Source organism: Antechinus flavipes, chromosome 5, assembly GCF_016432865.1.
Source record: "Antechinus flavipes isolate AdamAnt ecotype Samford, QLD, Australia chromosome 5, AdamAnt_v2, whole genome shotgun sequence".
NCBI lineage: Eukaryota > Metazoa > Chordata > Mammalia > Dasyuromorphia > Dasyuridae > Antechinus > Antechinus flavipes.
This window is the reverse complement of record NC_067402.1, coordinates 270,280,368-270,302,576: the sequence shown is the minus strand read 5'-3', so window position 1 is coordinate 270,302,576 and position 22,209 is coordinate 270,280,368. Positions and strand designations below refer to the sequence as shown.

The following is a 22,209-nucleotide window of genomic DNA, read 5'->3' as shown; positions in this document are numbered from 1 at the left end:
AATTGGTCCAACCATTCTGAAGAACAATTTGAAACTATGCCCAAAGGGCTATAAACTGCATTCCCTTTGACTCAGTCATACCATTACTAGACATATTATCTCAAAAAGATTAAAGGAAAAAAATGAAAAGGGCTATATTTGTACAAAAAATATTTATAGTAGCTCTTTTTGTGGGGGCAAAGAATTGGAGATTTAAGGGATATCTATCAATTAGAAAGTGGCTGAATATGTTGTGATATGTGACTTATGGAATGTATGTATACATACATTTCAGAAAAACCTGAGGAGACTTATATGAACTGATATAGAGTAAAGTGAGCAGAAACAGAAGATCATTGTACACAGTAACACTAATTTTGTAACAATGATCAACTGGGCAAGTCTTAGCTCTGATAAAGATAATGATTCAAGACATTTCAAAAGGATATGATGAAAAAATGCCATCCTCCTCCAGAAAGAACTGATGAAATCTGATCGCAGATTTAAGCATACTTTTTTTCAAGTATGCTTTATTTAACTTTATTTTTCTTGCTTTTTAAAAACGATAGCTAATATGGAAATATGTTTTATATGACTTCACATATAAATGGATATCATTTTACTAGTTTTCCCTATGGTTGGGGGAGGGACTTGAGGGAAAGAAAGAATTTGGAATTCAAATTTCTTTAAATGTTAAAATAAATAAAGCAAAAATTTTAAAAATAAAAATCATTCTCTACCTCTTTCTCTTCAAAGTTCGACTCAGACATAGTATCACTTTGTAGTCCCATGGCAGCACAGCCCTAAAAGTGGACATGGCCAAAGGCACAAAGATTGAGTGCATAGTCACCGTGTAAAAAGTGAAATGTTAAAATTACCTTTAGTTTACTTGGAGTCAAATCCTCTTTGGCTTTGGTCAGAGTAACGAATGACATAGGTTCGTCTTTTGCATTTTCTTTTACATGGAAACGTGAGGTTTTGGAAAGTAAAACACAAAGTTCATTATTTCAGCCAATGAAACAATAAAGATGATCCCAATGATAATAACCAATGTCCTAAGTCCAGCATCCTTGGAAGGGAGGGAAATCTGTGAACTTTTATTTGTGTTTTTTGATATTTGGATAATTATATTTCAATATAATTAATTACTTTTATAATCCTATGTATTTTTTGCATTTAAAAACATTATTCTGAAGAGTGGTTAGATTATCAAAGAGGTCCATGAAACAAACAATGTTGAAAATTTCAGCTCTAAACCAATCTCTCAAAAGACCGAAGTCTACTTATTATGAACTCAAATCTCACAATGACAATAATAATAATGATTATGATGATAAATATTGTTGCTGTTGTTTAGTCATGTCAGTTTTCAAATCAATGACTCCACTAGAGGTAATTTGCCATGTCCTTCTTCAGCTCATTTTACAGATGAGGAAACTGAGGCAAACATAGATTAAATGAGTTGCCCTAGGCCAAACAGCTACTTAGTGAATGAGGCCAGATTTTTACTCAGAAAGATGAGGCTTCCTGTCTGTATACTACCCACTGCAAGAAGAGAAGCAAGTATGCTCAAGGATCTTGTATCAGGGAAACAATATGTACATACCTAGGTATGATCACAACAGCTAATATTTATGTATTTCGTTAATACGTCTGCAAAGAGTTTTATGTGGATTTTCTCAACAGATTCTCACAAGCTTTTAAGGTGGCTGCCATTATTATCTTTTGCCTAGTCCTCTGCTAATTGGTACAACTTGAATCCAGACCTCAGGTCCAAGTCTAATACTCTATTCTACAGCTATTGTAAGTCATAATGGGGAAGGAACTTTGAGAAATTTCTTAAACCCTGGCTATCAAGAAATATGTGGGTGGAAAGGACCTTTAAAATCCCATTCTGAGGTCTGAGGTGTCATTTGTTCACTTACTGAATCATAAATCTTCTGAATATAAAAAATATCTGGATGGCCAGAAAGAGTGGTGCATTTTCCAGAGATGCCTTTCTACCAAGGTTTCTCAAGACATTAAATTCAAAACTCTGCCTAATCCCCATGATGTCTACTTCCCTTGTGTCTATTTATGTGCCTCATTAACTAATTAGGTAATTTGCTCAGATGTACTGTTTAATTGACACTCACAACATCTGTTTCAGACAGTCAGGACATCTATTATTATCTGGAATTTCCAACTAGAAACACTGACTTGTCCAAAATCCCATACCCAGGACTGTGTTTTCTATACTACTTGGGGGGCTTAGTAAGGTTAAATCACCTGCTACTGGCCTCAGATCTATGTGTCTATCAGAGGAAAGACGTGATAACTAGGACTAAAAATAGGGTGAGATGACTGGGGCCTTGACCCAGGGTGCTGAAATCTGTAAGGTTCAATTCAAATTCTTTTGGCATTACTTTTGTGTGTAGATAGATAGATAGATAGATAGATAGATAGATAGATAGATTCTCTAGAATAAAATAATAATAAAAGCAGCACTAGTAGTTAGCAGTAGTAATAACAGTGATTGATAATGGTAATTGTAGTGGTACTAGCTAGTTCTAGCGATAGTAGTAGTTAACAGTAATAATGGAAGTTAGTGGTAGTGGTGTTGGTAGAGTAACATTAGTATTAGTAGGGGTAGTAGAAGTTGTTGCTATACTTTGTATTAATGATACTAAAAGTTAGTAGTATCACTGGTCTTAGTAGTGATAGTAGTTGTTACTAGTAGCAGCAGTGGAGGGAATAGTATTAGTAATAGTACTAGTAGTAATTGTTGTTGTTCTTATTATTGTTATTGTTGCTGTAGATTGTATTAGTGATGCTAGTAGTTAGAAGTATCAGTGGTCTCTAGTAGTGATAGTAATTGTACCAGAAGGAGTGGTGGAGGCAATAGTGTAGTAGTAGTTGTTATTGCTGTAGTTTGCATTAGTGATGCTAGTAGTTAGTAGTATCAGTAGTCTCTAATATTAATAGTAGTTGTTATTAGCAGCAATAGTGGAGTTAATAGTCATAGTAGTTGTTATTGTAGTTTGTATTAGTGATGCTGGTAGTTAGTAGTATCAGTGATCCTAGTAGTAATAGTAGTTGTTATTAGCAGCAATAGTGGAGTTAATAGTAGTAGCAGTTGTTATTGTAATTTGTATTAGTGATGGAAATAGTTAGTAGTATCGTAGTATCTAGTAGAGATAGTAGTTGTTACTAGTAGCAGTAGTGGAGGCAATAGTAGCACTGGTAATAGTAGTTGTTGTTGCTGTTGTAGTGTGTATTAGTGATGCTAGTAGTTAGTGCAATCAGTGGTCTCTAGTAGTGATAGTAGTTGTTCCTAGCAGAAGAAGTGGAAGTAATAGTAGTAGTAGTTGCTCCTGTAGTTTGTATTAGTGATGCAAGTAGTGAGTAGTATCAGTAGTATCTGATAAAGATAGTAGTTGTTACTAGTAGCAGGAGTGGAGGTAATAGTAGTAGTAGTTGTTACTGTAGTTTGTATTAGTGATGCTAGTAGTTAATAGTATAAGTAGTCTCTACCAGTAATAGTAGTTGTTACTAGTATCATTAGTGGATGCAATAGTAGTAGTAGTAGTTGTTATTGCTGCTGTAGTTTCTATTAGTGATGCTAGTAGTTGATAGTATCAGTAGGCTCTAGGAGTGATACTAGCTGTTATTAGCAGCAACAGGGGAGATAATAGTAGTAGAAGTTGTTGCTGTAGTTTGTATTAGTGATGCTAGTAGTTATCAGTGGTCCCCAGTAGTGATAGTAGTGGTTATTAGTAGCAGTAATGGAGGCAATAGTAGTAGTAGTTGTTGTGGTTATTGCTACTATAGTTTGTATCAATGGTCCCCAGTAGTGATAGTAGTGGGTTATTAGTAACAGTAGTGGACAGAATAATAGGAGTAGTAGTTGTGGTTATTGCTACTATAATTTGTATTAGTTATGCAAGTAGTTAGTAGTAATCTCTAGTAGTGATAGTAGTTGTTATTACCAGCAATAGTGGAGTTAATAGTAGCAGTTGTTGGTATTGTAGTTTGTATTAGTGATGCTAATATTTAGAAGTATCATTGGTCCCAAGTTATGATTGCAGTTGTTACTAGCAGAAGTAGTGGAAGTAATAGTAGTAGTAGTTGTTGCTGCAGTGTATATTAGTGATGATAGTAGATAATAGTATCACTAGTCTCTAGTAGTGATAGTACTTCTTAATAGCAGAAGTAGTGGAGGTAATAGTAGTAGTAGTTGTTGCTGTAGTTTGTATTAGTGATGCTAGTAGTTAGTAGTATCAGTAATGTTCGGTAGTGATAGTAGTTGTTACTAGTAACAGTAGTGGAGGCAGTAGTAGTAGTAGTAGTAGTAGTAGTAGGTGTAGTTTGTATTAGTGATATTAGAAGTTAGTAGATTTAGAGGTCCTTGTAGTGACAGTAGTTGTTAATAGTAGCAGTAGGGTAGACAATAGTAGTAGTAGTAGTTGCTGTTGTACTTTCTATTAGTGAAGCTATAAGTAAGTAGTATTAGTGGTCTCTAGTAGTGACAGGAGTTGTTACTAGTAGCAGTAGTGGAGGCAATAGTGGTAGTAGTTGTTGCTGTAGTTTGCATTAGTGATGCTAGTAGTTTGTAACATCAAGGGGCCTAATAGTGATAGTAGTGGTTACTAGTAGCAGTAGTGGAAGCAATAGTAGGAGTAGTTGTTGCTGTAGTTTGAATTAGGGATGCTAGTAGTTAGTAGTATCAGTAGACTCTAGTAGTAATAGTAGTTGTTACTAGTAGCAGTAGTGGAGGCAATAGTAGCAGTAATAGTTGTTGTTGCTGTAGTTATATTAGTGATGCTAGTAATTAGTATCAGTAGTTTCTAGGAGTGATAGTAGTTGTTACTAGTAGCAGTAATGGAGGCAATTTTGGTAGTAGTAGTTGTTATTGCTGTAGTTTGTATTAGTGATGCAAGTAGTTAGTACTATCAGTAGTCTCTAATACTGATAGTAGTTGTTATTAGCATCAATACAAGAAATAAGAGTAGTAGTTTTTGCTGCTAGGATTATATCAGTGAGGCTAGTAGTCAGTAGTATCAGTGGTGTCTACTAGCGATGATAGTTGTTACTAGCAGCAGTTGTGGAGGCAATAGTAGTAGTGCTAGTAGTAGTAGTAGTTGTTGTTGCTGTTGGTTGTATTAGTGATGTTAATAGTTAGTAGTATCAATAGGCTTTAGTAGTGAGAGTTGTTGTTACTAGTAGCAGTAGTGGAGGCAATAGTTGTTGTAGTTGGTAATAATTGTTATTGTTGCTGTTTTAGTTTGTATTAGTGAAGCTAGTAATTAGTAATACCAGTGGTCCTAGTACTGATAGTAGCACTGATAGTAATAGCAGTAGTGGAGGCAAGAGTGGTAATAGTGGAGTTGTTGTTGCAGGTGTAGTTTGTATTAGTGATGCTAGTAATTATAAGTATCAGTAGTCTCTAGTAGTGATAATACTTTTTACTACCAGCAGTATTGGAGATAATAGTAGTAGTACTTGTTGCTGTAGTTTGTATTAGTGAGGCTAGCAGTTAGTTGTATCAGTGGTCTCTAGTAAAGATAGAAGTTATTACTAGTAGCAGTAGTGGAGTTAATAGTAGTAGTAGTACTTACTATAAGTTGTATTAGTGATGCTAGTCGTTAGTAGTATCATCATTCTCTAATAGTGATAGTAGTTCTCACTAGTAGCAGTAGTGGAGTCAATAGTAGCATTAGTAGTAGTAGTTGTTGTTGCTGTAGTTTGTATCAGTGATGCTAGTAGTTAGTACTATCAGTAGTCTCAAGAAGTGATAGTAATTATTACTAGTAGCAGTAGTAGAGGCAATAGTAATAGTAGTAACTGTTGTTAGTGTAGTTTGTATTAGTGAAGCTAGTAATTATTAATAGCAGTAGTCCTAGTACTGATAATAGTTGTTAGTAGTAGCAGTAGTGAAGGCAATAGTAATAGTTGTTGTTATTGTTGCAGCTGTAGTTTGTATGGTGATGCTAGTAGTAGTATCAGTAGTCTCTAGTAATGGAAGTAGTTGTTACTAGTAGCAATAGTGGAGGCAATAATAGTAGTAGTAGCAGCTGTTGTTGGTGTAGTTTATATTAGTGATGCAAGTAGTTAGTAGTGTCAGTAGTCTCTATTAATGATACTATTTGTTACTAGCAGCAGTAGGTAGAGATAATAGTAGTATTAATTCTTGCTTTAGTTTGTATTAGTGATGCTAGTGATTAGTAGTATCAGTGGCCTCTACTAGGGATAGTAGTGCTTACTAGTAATTGTAGGGGAGGAAATAGTAGTAGTTGTTACTGTAGTTTATATTGGTGAAGAGAGTAGTTAGAAGTTCAAATATTCTGAATAGTGATAATAGTTATTACTAGTAGTATTAGTGGATGCAATAGTAGAAGTGGTAGTAGTACTTGTTGTTGCTGCTGTACTTTGTATTAGTGATGTTAGTAGTTAGTAGTATCAGTAGTCTATAGTAGTGATAATAGTTATTAATAGCAGCAATAGGGAGATAGAGGTAGAAGTTGTTGCTGTAGTTTGTATTAGTGATCCTAATAATTAGTAGTATCAGTGGTCTCTAGTAGTGATAGTAGCTGTGATTCGTAGCAGTAGTAGATGTAATAATACTAGTAGTCGTTGCTATAAATTGTTTTAGTTATGCTAATAGTTAGTAGTATCGGTAGTCTCTAGTAGTGATAGTACTTGTTAGTAGTAGCAGTCCTGGATTCAATATTAGTAGTACTAGTAGCTGTCCTTGCTGTAGTTTGTATTAGTGATGATACTAGTTAGTAATATCAATACTCTCTAGTAGTGATACTAGAAGTTCCTAGTGCAATAGTGGAGATAAAAGTAGTAGTAGTAGTTGCTGTAGTTTGTTTTACTAATGTTAGTAGTTAGTAATATCTGTAGTCACCAGTAATGATTGTAGTTGTTACTAGAAGCTGTAGGAGTGGTAATAGTAGTAGAAGGTGTTACTGTGGTTTGTATTAGTGATGCTAGTACTTAGTAGTTTCAGTGATCATAGCAGTGATGTTAGTGGTTAATATTAGCAGTAGTGGAGGCAATACTATTAGTAGTTATTACTGTAGTTTGTATTACTGATGCTAGTAGTTAGTAGTATCAGTGCACTCTAGTAGTGATAGAAGTTGTTACTTGTAGCAGTACTGGAGTTAATAGTGTACTACTAGTTGTGGTTATTGCTGCTGTAGTTTGTATTAGCAATGCTAGTAGTTACTAGTATCAGTAGTCTTTTGTAGTGATAGTAGTTATTAGTAGTAGTTGTTGTGGTTATTTCTGCTGTAGTTTGTATTAACGATGCTAGTAGTTAGCAATATGAGTGCACTCTAATAGTGATAGAAGTTGTTACTAGCAGGAGTACTGCAGTTAATAGTAGTAATAGTAGTTGTGGTTATTGCTGCTGTAGTTTGTATTAGCAATGCTAGTAGTTAGTAGTATCAGTAGTCTTTTGTATTGTAGCAGCAATAGTAACTACTAGTTACTATATAACTAGTTACTGTTAATATAGTTTGTATTAGTGATGCTAATACTTAGTAGTATCAGTGGTCCCTATTAGTGATAGTAGCTGTTACTAAAAGAAGTAGTGTTTCTGCTAGTAGTAGTTGTTGCTGCACTAGTAGTTGTTGCTGTAGTTTGTATTAGTGACACTAATATATAGCAGTATCAGTGGCCTCTAGTAGTAATAGTAATTGCCTCCAAAAGTGGAGGCAATAGTAGTAGTATATCTGGCTGTAGTTTGTTTTAATGATGTTAGTAGTTAGTAGTATCAGTGGTGTCCAGTAGTGATAGCAGTTGTTACTAGTAACAGCAGTACAAGCAATAGTGGTAGTAGTCATAGTACTAGTAGTTGCTGTCTTTTTTATTAGTGATGCTAGAAGTTAGTAGTATCAGTGGTCCTTGTAGTGGTAGTAGTTTTTAATAGTAGCACAGTGCAAGCAATAGTAGTAGTAGTAGTGGTTATTGTTGCTGTAGTTCGTATTAGTTATGCTAGTAGTTATTAGTATCATTACTCTCTAGCAGTAATAGTTGTTACTAGTAGTAGTAGTGGAAACAATAGTAGAAGTAGTAGAAGTAGTTGTTATTGCTTTGGTTTGAATTAGTGATGATAGTAATTAGTAGTATCAGTGGTCCTAGCAGTAATAGTAGTTGTTACTAGTAACAGTAGTAGAGACAAAAGTAGTAGTAGTAGAAGTTGTTGTTATACTTTGTATTAGTGTACTAGTAGTTAGGAATACCAGTTTCTACTAGTGATAGTAGTTATTAGCAGCAATAGTGGAGTTAATAGTAGTAGTTGTTGTTACCGTAGTTGTATTAGTGATGCTAATGCATAGTAGTATCAGTGATCCGTAGCAGTGATAGTAGTGATATAGTAGCAGTAGTGGAAATAATAGTAGTAGTTGTTCCTATAGTTTGTATTAGAGATGCTAGTACTTAGTAGTATCAGTGGTCCTAGTAGTGATAGTAATTGTTGCTAGTAGCAGTAGTGGAGGCAATAGTACTAGTAGTATTAGATGTTGCTGTTGTAGTCTATATTAGTGATGCTAGTAGTTAGTAGTATCAGTAGTCTCTAGTAGTGGAAGAAGTTGTTACTAGTAGCAATAGTGGAGGCAGTAGTAGTAGTAGTAGTAGTAGTAGTAGCTGTTGTTGGTGTAGATTATATTAGTAATGCAAGTAGTTAGTAGTGTTAATAGTCTCTAGTAATGATACTATTTGTTATTAGCAGCAGTAGTAGAGATAGTAGTAATAATTCTTGCTATAGTTTGTATTAATGATGCTAGTGGTTAGTAGTAACCGTGGTCTCCCCTAGTTATAGTAGTGGTTACTAGAAACTGTTACTGCAGTTTGTTACTAGGTGTTACTGCAGTTTGTATTAGTGATGCCAGTATTTAGTAGTTTCTGTGATCATAGTAGTGATAGCAATGGTTAATAGTACCAGTAATAGAGGCAATACTAGTAATACTAGTTGTGGTAGTGCTGCTGTACGTTGAATTAGCAGTACTAGTATTTAGTAGTATCAGTAGTCTTTTGTAGTGATAGTAGTTGCTATTAGCAGCAATAATAGAGTTAATAGTAGCAGTAGTTGTTACTGTAGTTTCTGTTAGTGATGCTAATACTTAGTAGTATCAGTGGTCCCTATTAGCGATAGTAGCTGTTACTAGCAGAAGTAGTGGAAGTAATAGTAGTAGTACTTGTTGCTGCAGTTTGTATTAATGATGATAGTATATAACAGTGTCAGTAGTCTCTAGTAGTAATAGTAGTTGTTACTAGTAGCAGTAATGGAGGCAATAGTAGTAGTACTTCTTGATGTAGTTTGTATTAGTCATGCTAGTAGTTAGTAGTATCAGTGGTGTCCAGTAGAGATAGTAGTTGTTACTAGTAGCAATAGTGGAGGCAATAGTACCACTGGTAGTAGTAGTTGTTGTTGCTGCTGTAGTGTGTATTAGTGATGCTAGTACTTAGTGCCATCAGTGATCTCTAATAGTGATAGTAGATGTTCCTACCACCAGAAGTGGAAGTAATAGTAGTAGTAGTTGCTCCTGTAGTTTGTATTAGTGATGCTAGTAGTTAGTAGTATAAGTAGTCTCTACCAGTAATAGTAGTTGTGACTAGTATCATTAGTGGATGCAATAGTAGAAGTGGTAGTAGTAGTAGTTGTTATTGCTGCTGTAGTTTCTATTAGTGATGCTAATAGTTGGTAGTATCAGTAGGCTCTAAGAGTGATACTAGCTGTTATTAGCAGCAACAGGGGAGATAATAGTAGTAGAATTGTTGCTGTAGTTGGTATTAGTGATACTAGTAGTTATCAGTGGTCCCCAATAGTGATAGTAGTGGTTATTAGTAGCAGTAGTGGAGGCAATAGTAGTACTAGTAGTTGTTGTTATTGCTACTATAGTTTGTATCAGTGGTCCCCAGTAGTGATAGTAGTGGTTATTAGTAGCAGTAGTGGAGGCAATAGTAATAGTAGTGGTAGTAGTAGTAGTTGCTGTAGTTTGTATTAGTGATTTTAGAAGTTAATAGTATCAGAGGTCCCTGTAGTGACAGTAGTTGTTAATAGTTAGCAGTAGTGTAGGTAGTAGTAGTAGTAGTAGTAGTAGTAGTAGTAGTAGTTGCTGTTGTACTTTCTATTTGTGAAGCTAGAAGTAAGTAGTATTAGTGGTCTCTAGTAGTGACAGGAGTTGTTACTAGTAGCAGTAGTGGAGGCAATAGTGGTAGTAGTTGTTGCTGTCTTTGTATTAGTGATACTAGTAGTTAGTAACATCAAGGGGCCTAATAGTGATAGTAGTGGTTACTAGTAGCAGTAGTGGAAGCAATAATAGTAGTAGTAGTTGTTGCTGTAGTTTGAATTAGGGATGCTAGTCGTTAGTAGTATCAGTAGACTCTAGTAGTAATAGTAGTTGTTACTAGTAGCAGTAGTGGAGGCAACAGTAATAGTAGTAACTGTTGTTGGGGTAGTTTGTATTAGTGATGCTAGTAATTAGGAATAGCAGTAGTCCTAGTATTGATAATAGTTGTTAGTAGTAGCAGTAGTGAAGGTAATAGTTGTAGTAGTTGTTGTTGCAACTGTAGTTTTTATGGTCATGCTAGTAGTTAGTAGTATCAGTAGTCTCTAATAGTGATAATAGATGTTACTAGCAGCAGTAGTTGAGATTATAGTAGTAGCAGTTGTTCCTGTAGTTTGTATTAGTGATGCTAGGAGTGGCCTCTAGTAGTGATAGAAGTTGGTACTAGTAGCAGTAGTGGAATAATGGTAGTAGTAGTAGTAGTTCTTGCTATGTAGTTAGTAGTATTAGTAGTCCCTAATAGTGATAGTAGTGGTTACTACTAGCAGTAGTGGAGGCAATTGTAGTAGTAATAGTTGTTGTTGTTGTTGCTATAGTTTGAATTAGTGAGCTAGTAGTTAGTAGTAGCAATAGTCTGTAGTAGGGATAGTATTTGTTACTAGTAGAAGTAATGGAGGCAATGGTAGTAGTAGTAAGTAGTAGTAGCTATTGTTGGTGAAGTTTGTATTAGTGATGCTAGTGGTTAGTAGTATCAGTATTCTCTAGTAGTGATACTAGTTGTTAATAGTAGCAGTAGTGGAGGCAACAGTAGTAGTAATAGTTGTTGGTGTAGTTTGTATTAGTGATGCTAGTAGTAGTTACTAGTATCATTGGTCCTAGTAGTGATAGTGGTTAAGAGTAGCAGTAGTGGGGGCAATAGTAGTAGTAGTAGTTGTAGCAGCATCAGTAGTAGCAGTTGTTGTAGACTGTGTTAGTGATGCCAATAGTTAATAGTATTATTGATCCTAGTAGTAATAATAGTTGTTACTAGTAACAGTAGTAAAGGCAAAAGTAGTAGTAGTAGTAGTAGCAGTAGTAATAGTAGTAGTAGTAGTAGTTGTTGTTGCTGTACTTTGTATACTAGCATACTAGTAGTTGGCATCTCAGTTTCTACTAGTGATAGTAGTTGTTATTAGAAGCAATACTGGAGTTAATAGTAGTAGTTGTATTAGTGACAGTAGTTAGTAGTATCAGTAGTCTCTAATAGTGATAGTAGTGGTTACTATTAGTATTAGTGGATGCAATAGTAGAAGTGGTAGTATTACTTATTGTTGCTGCTGTAGTTTGTATTAGTGATGCTAGTAGTTAGTAGTATCAGTGGTCTCTAGTAGTGATAGTAGTTGTGTTTAGTAGCAGAAGTAGACATAATAGTACTAGTAGTCATAGCTATAGCTTGTTTTAGTTATATTAGTAGTAGTATCAGTAGTCTCTAGTAGCAATAATAGTTGTTATTAGCAGCAATAGGGGAGATAATAGTAGAAGTTGTTGCTGTAGTTTGTATTAGTGATGCTAATAGTTAGTAGTATCAGTGGTCTCTAGTAGTTATAGTAGTTATGATTAATAGCAGTAGTAGATGTAATAGTATTAGTAGTCATTGCTATAGATTGTTTTAGTTATGCTACTAGTAGTATCAGTAGTCTCTAGTAGTGATACTAGTTGTTACAAGCAGCAGTAGTGAAGATAATAGTAGTAGAAGTTGTTGCTGTAGTTTGTATCAATGAGGGTAGTAGTTAGTAGTATTAGTAAAGCCTACTAGTGATAGTTGTTTCTAGTAGCAGTAAGGATGTAATAGTAATAGTAGTGGTTGCTGTAGTTTGTATTAGTGATCTAGTAGTTAGTAGTATCAGTAGTCTCTAGTAGTGATAGTACTTGTTAGAAGTAGCAGTCCTGGATTCAATATTAGTAGTACTAGTAGCTGTCCTTGCTGTAGTTTGTATTAGTGATGATACTAGTAAGTAGTGATACTAATAGTTCCTAGTAGCAGTAGTAAAGATAAAAGTAGTAGTAGTAGTTGCTGTAGTTTGTTTTACTAATGCTAGTAGTTAGTAATATCTGTAGTCACCAGTAATGATTGTAGTTGTTACTAGAAGCTGTAGGAGAGGTAATAGGAGTAGAAGGTGTTACTGTGGTTTGTATTAGTGATGCTAGTACTTAGTAGTTTCAGTGATCATAGCAGTGATATTAGTGGTTAATATTAGCAGTAGTGAAGGCAATACTAGTAGTAGTTATTACTGTAGTTTGTATTAGTGATGCTAGTAGTTAGTAGTATCAGTGCACTCTAGTAGTGATAGAATTTGTTACTAGTAGCAGTACTGGAGTTAATAGTAGTAGTAGTTGTTGTGGTTATTGCTGCTGTAGTTTGTATTAGCAATGCTAGTAGTTAGTAGTATCAGTAGTCTTTTGTAGTGATAGTAATTATTAGCAGCAATAGTAACTACTAGTAGTAGTTGTTACTGTAGTTTATATTAGTGATGCTAATACTTAGTAGTATCAGTGGTCCCTACTAGTGATAGTAGCTGTTACTAGAAGAAGTAGTGTTTCTGCTAGTAATAGTTGTTGCTGCACTAGTAGTTGTTGCTGTAGTTTGTATTAGTGACTCTAATATATAGCAGTATCAGTGGTCTATAGTAGTAATAGTTGTTGTTACTAATAGCAATAGTGAAGGCAATAGAAGTAGTATATATCTGGCTGTAGTTTGTATTAATGACACTAGTAGTTAGTAGTATCAGTGGTGTCCAGTAGTGATAGCAGTTGTTACTAGTAACAGCAGTAGAAGCAATAGTGATAGTAGTCATAGTAGTAGTAGTTGCTGTCATTTTTATTAGTGATGCTAGAAGTTAGTAGTATCAGTGGTCCTTATAGTAGTAGTAGTCTTTAATATTAGCAGTAATACAGGCAATAGTAGTAGTAGTACTAGTTGTTGTTGTTGTTGTTGTAGTTATTGTTACTGTAGTTCATATTAGTTATGCTAGTAGTTGTTATATCAGTACTCTCTAGTAGTGATAGCTGTTTCTAGTAGCAGTAGTGGAAACGATAGTAGAAGTAGTTGTTGCTTTACTTTGTATTAGTGATGATAGTAGATGTTAGTATCAAGTAGTCTCTAGTAGTGATAATAGTTGCTATTAGCAGCAATAGTGGAGATAATAGTAGAAGTAGTAGTTGCTGTAGTTTGTATTACTGATGCTAGGAGTTAGTAGTATATGTATTCTCCAGTAGTGATAGTAGTTGTTCGTAGAAACTATAGGGAAGACAATAGTAGTAGTAGGTGTTAATGCAGTTTTTATTAGTGATGCTAGTACTTAGTAGGTTCTGTGATCATAGTAGTGATAGTAGTGGTTAATAGTAGCAGTAGTAGAGGCAATACTAGTAGTACTAGTTGTGGTTAATGCTGTTGTATGTTGTATTAGCAATGCTAGTATTTAGTAGTATCAGTAGTCTTTTGTAGTGATAGTAGTTGTTATTAGCAGCAATAATAGAGTTAATAGTAGCAGTAGTTGTTACTGTAGTTTGTGTTAGTGATGCTAATACTTAGTAGTATCAGTAGTCCCTACTAGTGATAGTAGCTGTTACTAGGAGAAGTAGTGGAAGTAATAGTAGTAGTACTTGTTGTTGCAGTTTGTATTAATGATGCTAGTATATAACAGTGTCAGTAGTCCTAGTAGTAATAGTAGTTGTTACTAGTAGCAGTAATGGAGGCAATAGTAGGAGTACTTCTTGATGTAGTTTGTATTAATCATGCTAGTAGTTAGTAGTATCAGTGGTGTCCAGTAGTGATAGTAGTTGTTAGTAGTAACAGCAGTGGAGACAGTAGTAGTAGTAGTAGTAGTAGTAGTAGTAGTAGTAGTAGTTGCTGTAGTTTTTATTAGTGATGCTAGAAGTTAGTAGTATCTGTAGTCCTTGTAGTGATAGTAGTTTTTAATAGTAACAATAATGCAGGCAATAGTAGTAGTAGTAGTAGTAGTAGTAGTAGTAGTAGTAGTAATAGTAGTAGTAGTAGTAGTAGTAGTAGTTATTGTTGCTGTAGTTCGTATTAGTGATGCTAGTAGTTAGTAGTTTCAATGATGATAGTAGTGATAGTAGTGGTTAATAATAGCAGTAGTGGAGGCAATACTAGTAGTAGTTATTGCTGTAATTTGTATTAGTGATGCCAGTAGTTAGTAGTATCAGTGGTCTTAGTAGTGATAGGGATTGTTACTACTAGCAGTAATGGACGCAATAGTAGTACTAGTAGATGTTATTGCTGCTGTAGTATTTATTAGAGATGCTAGTAGTTAGTAGTATCAGTAGTCTCTAGTAGTGATAGTAGTTGTTGCTAGCAGAAGTAGTGGAGGTAATAGTAGTAGTAGTTGTTAGTGTCGCTTGTATTAGTGATGCTCATTCATAGCAGTATCCGTGGTCTCTAGTAGTAATAGTAATTGTTACTAGTAGCAGTAGTGGAGGCAATAGTAGTAGGACTTCTTGCTATAGTTTATATTAGGGATGCTTGTAGTTAGTAGTATCAGTGGTGTCCAGTAGTGATAGTAGTTGTTACTACTAACAGCAGTCGAGACAGTAGAAGTAGTAGTAGTAGTAGTAGTAGTAGTAGTAGTAGTAGTGGCTGTAGTTTGTATTAGTAATGCTAGAAATTAGTAGTGTCAGTGGTCCTTAAACTGATAGTAGTTTTTAATGGTAGCAGTAGTGGAAATAACAGTAGTAGTAGGTGTTGCTGTAGTTTTATTAATGATGCTAGTAGTTAGTAGGCAGTGGTCCTAGTAGTGATAGTAATTGTTACTAATAGCAGTAGTGGAGGCAATAGTAGTAGTAGTTGTTGAGGTGATTATTACTGCTATAGATTGTATTACTGATGCTAGTAGTTAGTAGTATCAATAGTCTCTGGCAATGATAGTAGTTGTTACTAATAGCTGTATTGGAGGTAATAGTAGTAGTAGCTGTTCTTGGTGTAGTTTTTCTTACACATGCTAGTAATTAGTTATAGCAATGGTCCTAGTACTGATAGTATTTGTTAGTAGTAGCAGTAGTGGAAGCAATAGTAGTAGTATTTATTGCTATCGTTTGAATAAGTGATGGTAGTAGTTATTAGTATCACTAGTCCCTAGTAGTAATAGGATTTGTTATTAGTAACAGTAGTGGAGGCAAAAGTAGTAGTAGTAGTAGTTGTTGTTCTTGCTGTAGTTTGTATTAGTGATGATTGTAGTAAGTATTATCAGTGGTCTCTAGTAGTGATAGAAGTTGTTACTAGTAGCAGAAGAGGAGGTAATAGTAGTAGTTGTTGCTATAAGTTGTATTAGTGATGCTAGTAGTAATATCAGTGGTCTCAAGAAGTGATAGTAGTTGTTATTAGTAGCTGCAGGGGAGGCAATAATAGGAGTAGTTGTTGCTGTAGCTTGTATTGGTGATGCTAATAGTTGTATCAGTGCTCCTTATTAGTAGTAGTAGCTGTTATTATTGCTGCTATAGTTTGTATTATTGATATTAGGAGTTAGTAATATCAGTAGTCTCTAGAAGTGATAATAGTTGTTATTAGCAGCAATAGTGGAATTAATAGTAGTAGTTCTTACTGTAGTATATATTAGTGATACTAAAAGTTAGTAGTAGCAGTGGTGCCTAGTAGTGATAGTAATTTTAACTAACAGAACTAGTGAAGGTAATAGTAGTAGTAATTATTGCTGTAGTTTATATTACCGATGCTAGTAGTTAGTATCAGTGGTCTCTAGTAGTGAGAATAGTTGTTATTCGCAGCAATCGTGGAGATAATAGTAGTAGTTGTTGTTGATATAGTTTGTATTGGTGATGCTAATAGTTAGTAGTATATGTAGTCTCCAGTAGTGATAGTAGTTGTTACTAATAGCAGTAGTGGAGGCAATAGTAGTAGTAGTAGTAGTAGCTGTTGTTGGTGTAGTTTACATGCTAGTAGTTATTAGGATCAGTCATCTCCAGTAGTGATACTAGTTGTTACTAGCAGCAGTAGGAGAGATAATAGTAGTAGTAGTTCTTGCTTTAGTTTGTATTAGTGATGCTAGTAGTTAGTAGTATCATTGTTTTCTAGTAGTGATAGTAGTGGTTACTTGTAGCTACAGGGGAGGCAAAAAGTAGTAATAGTTGTTACTGAAGTTTGTATTAGTGATGATAATAGTTATTATTATCAGTAGTCCCTTGTAGTGATAGTAGTGGTTACCAGTAGCTATAGAGGAGGTGATAGTAGTAGTAATTGTTATTGTAGTTTGTATTAGGGATACTAGTAGTTATTAGTATTAGTGGTCCTAGTAGTGATAGTAGTTGTTACTAATAGCAGTAGTGGAGGTAATATTAGTAGTACTTGTTGCTGAAGTTTATATTAGAGATGCTAGTAGTTGGTAGTATCAGTAGTTGTTATTAGCAGCAATAATAGAGATAATAGTAGTAGTATTTGTTGCTATAGTTTTATTAGTGATGCTAGTAGTTAAAGGTATGAGTAGTCTCTAGTATGACAGTAGTTGTTACCAATAGCAGTAGTAGAGGTAATAATGGTTGTAGTTGTTACTGTCATTTGTATGAGTGATGCTAGTAGTTACTAGTATCACTAGTTTCAAATAGTAATAGTAGTTGTTACTAGTAGCAGTAGTGGAGACAACAGTAGAAGTAGTAGTAGTTGTTGTTGTTGTAGCTGTAGTTTTTATTAGTGATGATAGTAGTTATTAGTAGCAGTAATTTCTAGTAGTAATACTAGTACTTACTAGTAGCAGTAATAGAGACAATAATAGTAGTAGTAGCTTTTGTTGATAGAGTTTATATTAATGATTCAGTAGTTAGTAGTATCAGTAGTCTCTAATACTGATACTATTTGTTACTAGCAACAGTAGTAGAGATAATAGTAGTAGTAGTTCTTGCTATAGTTAGTATAAGTGATTCAATGGGTTGGTAGGAAAATTAGCCTCCAGTAGTGATAGTCGTAGTTACTAGTAGCTGTAGGGGTGACAATAGTAGTCATAGTTGTTGCTGTAGTTTGTATTAGTGATGCTAATACTTAGTAGTATCAGTAGTCTCCAGTAGTGATAATAGTTGTATTTGCAGCAATAGTTGAGATAACAGTAGGATAAGTTGTTGCTGTAGTTTGTATTAATGATCCTAGTAGTTACTAGTTACTAGTTACATCAGTAGTCTCTAATAGTGATAGTAGTTGTGATTAGTAGTAGTAGTGGACATAATAGTAGTAGTAGTTGCTGCTACAGTTTGTATTAGTTATGCTAGTAGTGAGTAGTATCAGTACTCTCTAGTAGTGATACTAGTTGTTACTAGCAGCAGTAAAGAGGTAATAGTAGTAGTTGCTGTAGTTTGTATTACTTGTCTAGGAGTTAGTAGTATCAGTAGTCTCTAGTAGTGATAGTAGTTGATAGTAGTAGCAGTAGTGGATGCAATATTAGTATTAGTAGTAGCTGTCCTTGCTGTAGTTTGTATTAGTGATGCTACTAGTTAGGATTATCACTAGTCTCAAGTAGTGATACAAATTGTTCATAGCAGCAGTAGTGGAGATAATAGTAGTAATAGTAGTTATTGTAATTTGTATTATTGATCCTAGTAGTTATTAGTATCTGTAGTTTCTAGTAGTGATAGTAGTTATTACTAGTAGCTGTAGGGGAGGCAATAGTAATAGTACTTGTTACTGTAGTTTGTATTAGTGATGCTAGTAGTTGTAGTATCAATGCTCCCCAGTAGTGATAGTAGTGGTTATTAGTAGCAGTGGTGGACGTAATAGTAGTAACAGTTGTTGCTGTAGTTTGTATTAGTAATGCTAGTAGTTAGTAGTATCAATGGTCCCCAATAGTGATAGCAGTGGTTGTTAGTAGCAGTAGTGAACATAATAGTAATAAAAGTTGTTGCTGTAGTTTGTATTAGTGATGCTAATAGTTAGTAGTATCAATGGTCCCCAGTAGTGATAGGAGTGGTTGTTAGTAGCAGTAGTGGACATAATAGTAATAAAAGTTGTTGCTGTAGTTTGTATTAGTGATGCTAATAGTTAGTAGTATCAGTGATCCTAGTAGTGATAGTAATTGTTACAAGTAGCAGTAGTGGAGGCAATTGTAGTAGTAGTAGTAGTTGTGGTTGCTGCTATAGTTTTTATTAGGTATGCAAGTAGTAAGTAGTATCAGTAATTTCTGGAAGTGATAGTAGTTGTTATTAGCAACAATAGTTGAGTTAATAGTAGTAGTAGTTGTTACTGTAGTTTGTATTAGTGATGCTAATACTTAGTAATATCAGTGTTCCCTAATAGTGATAGTAGTTGTTACTAACAGAAGTAATGGAGGTAATAGCAGTAGCAGTTCCTGCTACAGCTTGTATTAGTGATGCTAGTAGATAGTAGTATCAGTGGTCTCTAGTAGTAATAGTAGTTGTTATTAGTAGCAGTAGTGGAGGCAATAGTAGTAGTACTTGTTACTATAGTTTGTATTAGTAATGCTAGTATTTAGTATCAATGGTCTCCAATAGTGATAGTAGCTGTTATTATAAACAGCAGTAATAATAGTACTAGTAGTTACTGGAGTTTGTATTAGTGATGCTAGAAGTTAGTAGTATCAGTGGTCCTTGTTGTGATAGTAGTTGTTGATAGTAGCAGTAGTGGAGGCAACAGTAGTTGTAGTAGTAGTTGTTGCTGTAGTTTGTATTAGTGATGGTACTAGTTAGTAGTATCAGTGGTCTCTTAGTATTGACAGTAGTTGTTACTAGTAGCAGTAGTGGAGGCAATAGTATTAGTTGTTGTTGCTGTAGTTTGTATTAATGATGCTAGTAGTTAGTAGTATCAGTGGTCCTAATAGTGATAGTAGTTGTTACTAGTAGCAGTAGTGGAGGCAATTGTAGTAGTAATTGTTGGTGTAGTTTGTATTAGCAGTGTTAGTAGTTAGTTGTATTGGTGCTCCTTCATAGTAGTAGTTGTTGGTGTAGTTTATATTAGCAGTGTTAGTAGTTAGTTGTAGTGGTGGTCCTTGGAGTGATAGTAGTTGTTAATGGTAGCAGTAGTGGAGATAATAGTATTAGTAGTAGTAGTAGTTCCTGAAGTTTGCATTAGTGATACTACTAATTAGTAATATTAGTGCTCCTAGTGGTGATACTATTTCTACTAGTAGCAGTAGTGGAGGTAGTAGTAGCTGTTGTCGTTGCTATAGTTTTTATTAGTGAAGCTACTACTTATTAGTATCAGTGGTCTCTAGTAGTGATAGTACCTGTTACTAGTAGCAGTAATGGAGGGTATAGTAGTAGTACTTGTTACTGTAGTTTATATTAGTGATTTTAGTAGTTAGTAGTATCAGTAGTCATAGTACTGATAGTAGTTATTACTAGTAGCAGAAGTAGTGGTAGTTGTTATTTCTACTGTTGTTTGTATAAGTGATGCTAGTAGTTAGTATCAGTAGTTTCTCGTAGTAACAGTAGTTGTTATTAGCAGCATACTAGAGTTAATAGTAATCGTTGTTGTTGCTACAGTTTGTATTAGTAATGCTAATAATTAGTAATATCAGTGGCCCTTGTAGTGATAGTAGTTGTTACTACCCGTAGTAGTGAAGGCAGTAGTACTAGTAGTTGTTGTTTTAGTTTGTATAAGTGGTGTTCACAGTTAGTAGTAGTGGTGGTCTCTAGTACTGATAATACTTGTTACTAGCAGCAGTAGTAGATGTAACAATAGTAGTAGTTGTAGCAGTAGTTTATATTAGTGATGCTATTAGTTATTATCAGTAGTCTCTTGTATTGATACTAGTTGTTACTAGCAGCAAGAGTGGAGAAAATAGTAGTAGTGGTAGTTACTGTTGTTTATATTAGTGATGCTAATAGTAGTATCAGCAGTCTCCAATAGTGGTCATAGTTGTTACTAGTAACAGTAGTAGAGGCAAAAGTAATAGGAATAGTTGTTGCTATACTTTTTATTAGTGATACTAGTAGATACTAGTATCAGTAGGCTCTAATAGTGATAGTAGTTGCTATTAGCAGCAGCAGTGGAGGCAATAGTAGTAGTAGTTGTTGTTGTTCCTGTAGTTTGTATTAGTGATCCTAGTAATTATTAATATCAGTAGTCTCTAGTAGTAATAATAGTACTTACTAGTAGCAGTAGGGGAGGCAATAGTAGTAGTAGTAGTTATTGTTCCTGTAGTTTGTATTAGTGATACTAGTAATTGGTAATATCTGTGGTCCTTAGTAGTGATAGTAGTTGTTACTAATAAAAGTAATGGAGGTAATAGCAGTAGCAATTGCTGCTGCAGTTTGTATTAGTGATGCTAGTAGATAGTAGTATCAGTGGTCTCTAGTAGTAATAGTAGTTGTTATTAGTAGCAGTAGTGGAGGCAATAGTAGTAGTACTTGTTACTATAGTTTGTATTAGTAATGCTAGTATTTAGTATCAATGGTCTCCAATAGTGATAGTAGCTGTTATTATAAACAGCAGTAATAATAGTACTAGTCTTTAATATGATACTAGTTGTTATTAATAGCAATACTAGAGATATAGTAGTAGTTGTTGTTGTTGCTGTAGTTTGTATTAATGAGCTTAGTAGTTAGTAGTCTCAGTGGTCTCTACTAGTGATGATAGGTGTTACTAGCAGCAGTAGTGGAGGCAATAGTAGTAGTAGTAGTAGTTATTGTTGTTCTTGCTATTATTTGTATTAGTGATGATGGTAGTTAGTATTATCAGTAGGCTCTAGTAGTGATAGTAGTTGTTACTAGTAGCGGTAAGTAGTAGGCAATAGTAGTAGGAGTTGTTATTGTTGCCATAATTTGTATTAGTGATGCTAATAATTACTAATATCAATGGTCCTAGTAGTGATAGTAGTTGTTAATAGTAGCAGTAGTGGTTACAATACTAATAGTAGTACTAGTTGTTGCTGTAGTTTGTATTAGTGATGCCAGTACTTAATAGTATCAGTAGTCTCTAGTAGTGATAGTAGTTATGAATAGCAGTAGTAATATAGGCAAGAGTAGTAGTAAGAGTAGTTGTAGTCATAGTAGTAGTAGTAGTAGTAGTTGCCGTACTTTTATTAGTGATGCTAGTAGTTAGTAGTATCAGTGGTCCAAGTAGTTGTAATAGTTGTTACTATTAGCAGTAGTGGAGGCAATAGTAGAAGTAGTAGTTGTTGTTGTTACTGCTGTAGTTTGTATTAGTGATGCCAGTAGTTAGTTGTATCAGTATTAGAGTATAACTCTAATAGTTATAGTACTTTTTATTAACAGCAATAGTGGAGTTTAATAGTAGTAGTAGTAGTAGTTATTGCTGTAGTTTGTATTAGTGATGCTAGTAATTAGTTGTGTCTGTGGTCTCTAGTAGTAATAGTAATTGTTAGTAGGAGCATTAGTGGACGCAATACTAATAATAGTTGCTGTAATTTCTATTAGTGTTGCCAGTAGGTAGTAGTATCAGTAGTCTCTAGTAGTGATAATGGTTGTTATTGGCAGCAGTAGTTGAGATAATAGCAATACTAGTTGTTGTAGTTTGTATTGGTGATGCTAGTAGTTAGTACTATTAGTAGTCTCAAGTAGTGACAGTAATTTTTTCTAGTAGCAGTGGTGGAGGCAATTGTAGTAGTAGTTGTTGTTGTAGTTTATATTTTTGATTATAGCAGTTAGTAGTGATCTCTAGTAGTGATAATACTTGTTATTAGTAGCAGTAGTGCAGGCAATAGTAGTAGTAGTTGTTGTTGCTGCTGTAGTTTGTATTACTGATACTAATAATTAGTAATATCAGTGGTCCTATTAGTGATAGTAGTTTTTCCTTTTGGCAGTAGAGGGAGCAATAGTAATAATAGTAGTAGTTGTTGCTTTAGTTTGTGTTAGTGTTATTTATATAGGGTATTAGTGATGCTAGTAGTTAGTAGTATCAGTGGCCCTAGGAGTGATAGTAATTGTTACTAGCAGCAATGGTGGAGGATATAGTAGTAGTAATAGTAGCAGTGGTTGCTATAGT

General features: G+C 34.4%; 1 protein-coding gene across 1 annotated transcript in view; it reads right to left on the bottom strand.

Annotated features, from left to right (window-relative positions):
• CFAP54 (cilia and flagella associated protein 54) overlaps positions 1–22,209 on the bottom strand; it is a 340,765-nt gene that overhangs the window by 92,103 nt on the left and 226,453 nt on the right. Inside the window, exon 50 of the mRNA XM_052001234.1 lies at positions 858–934. Coding sequence (XP_051857194.1) covers positions 858–934 — 77 coding nt within the window. The remainder of the gene's footprint in view (positions 1–857; positions 935–22,209) is intronic.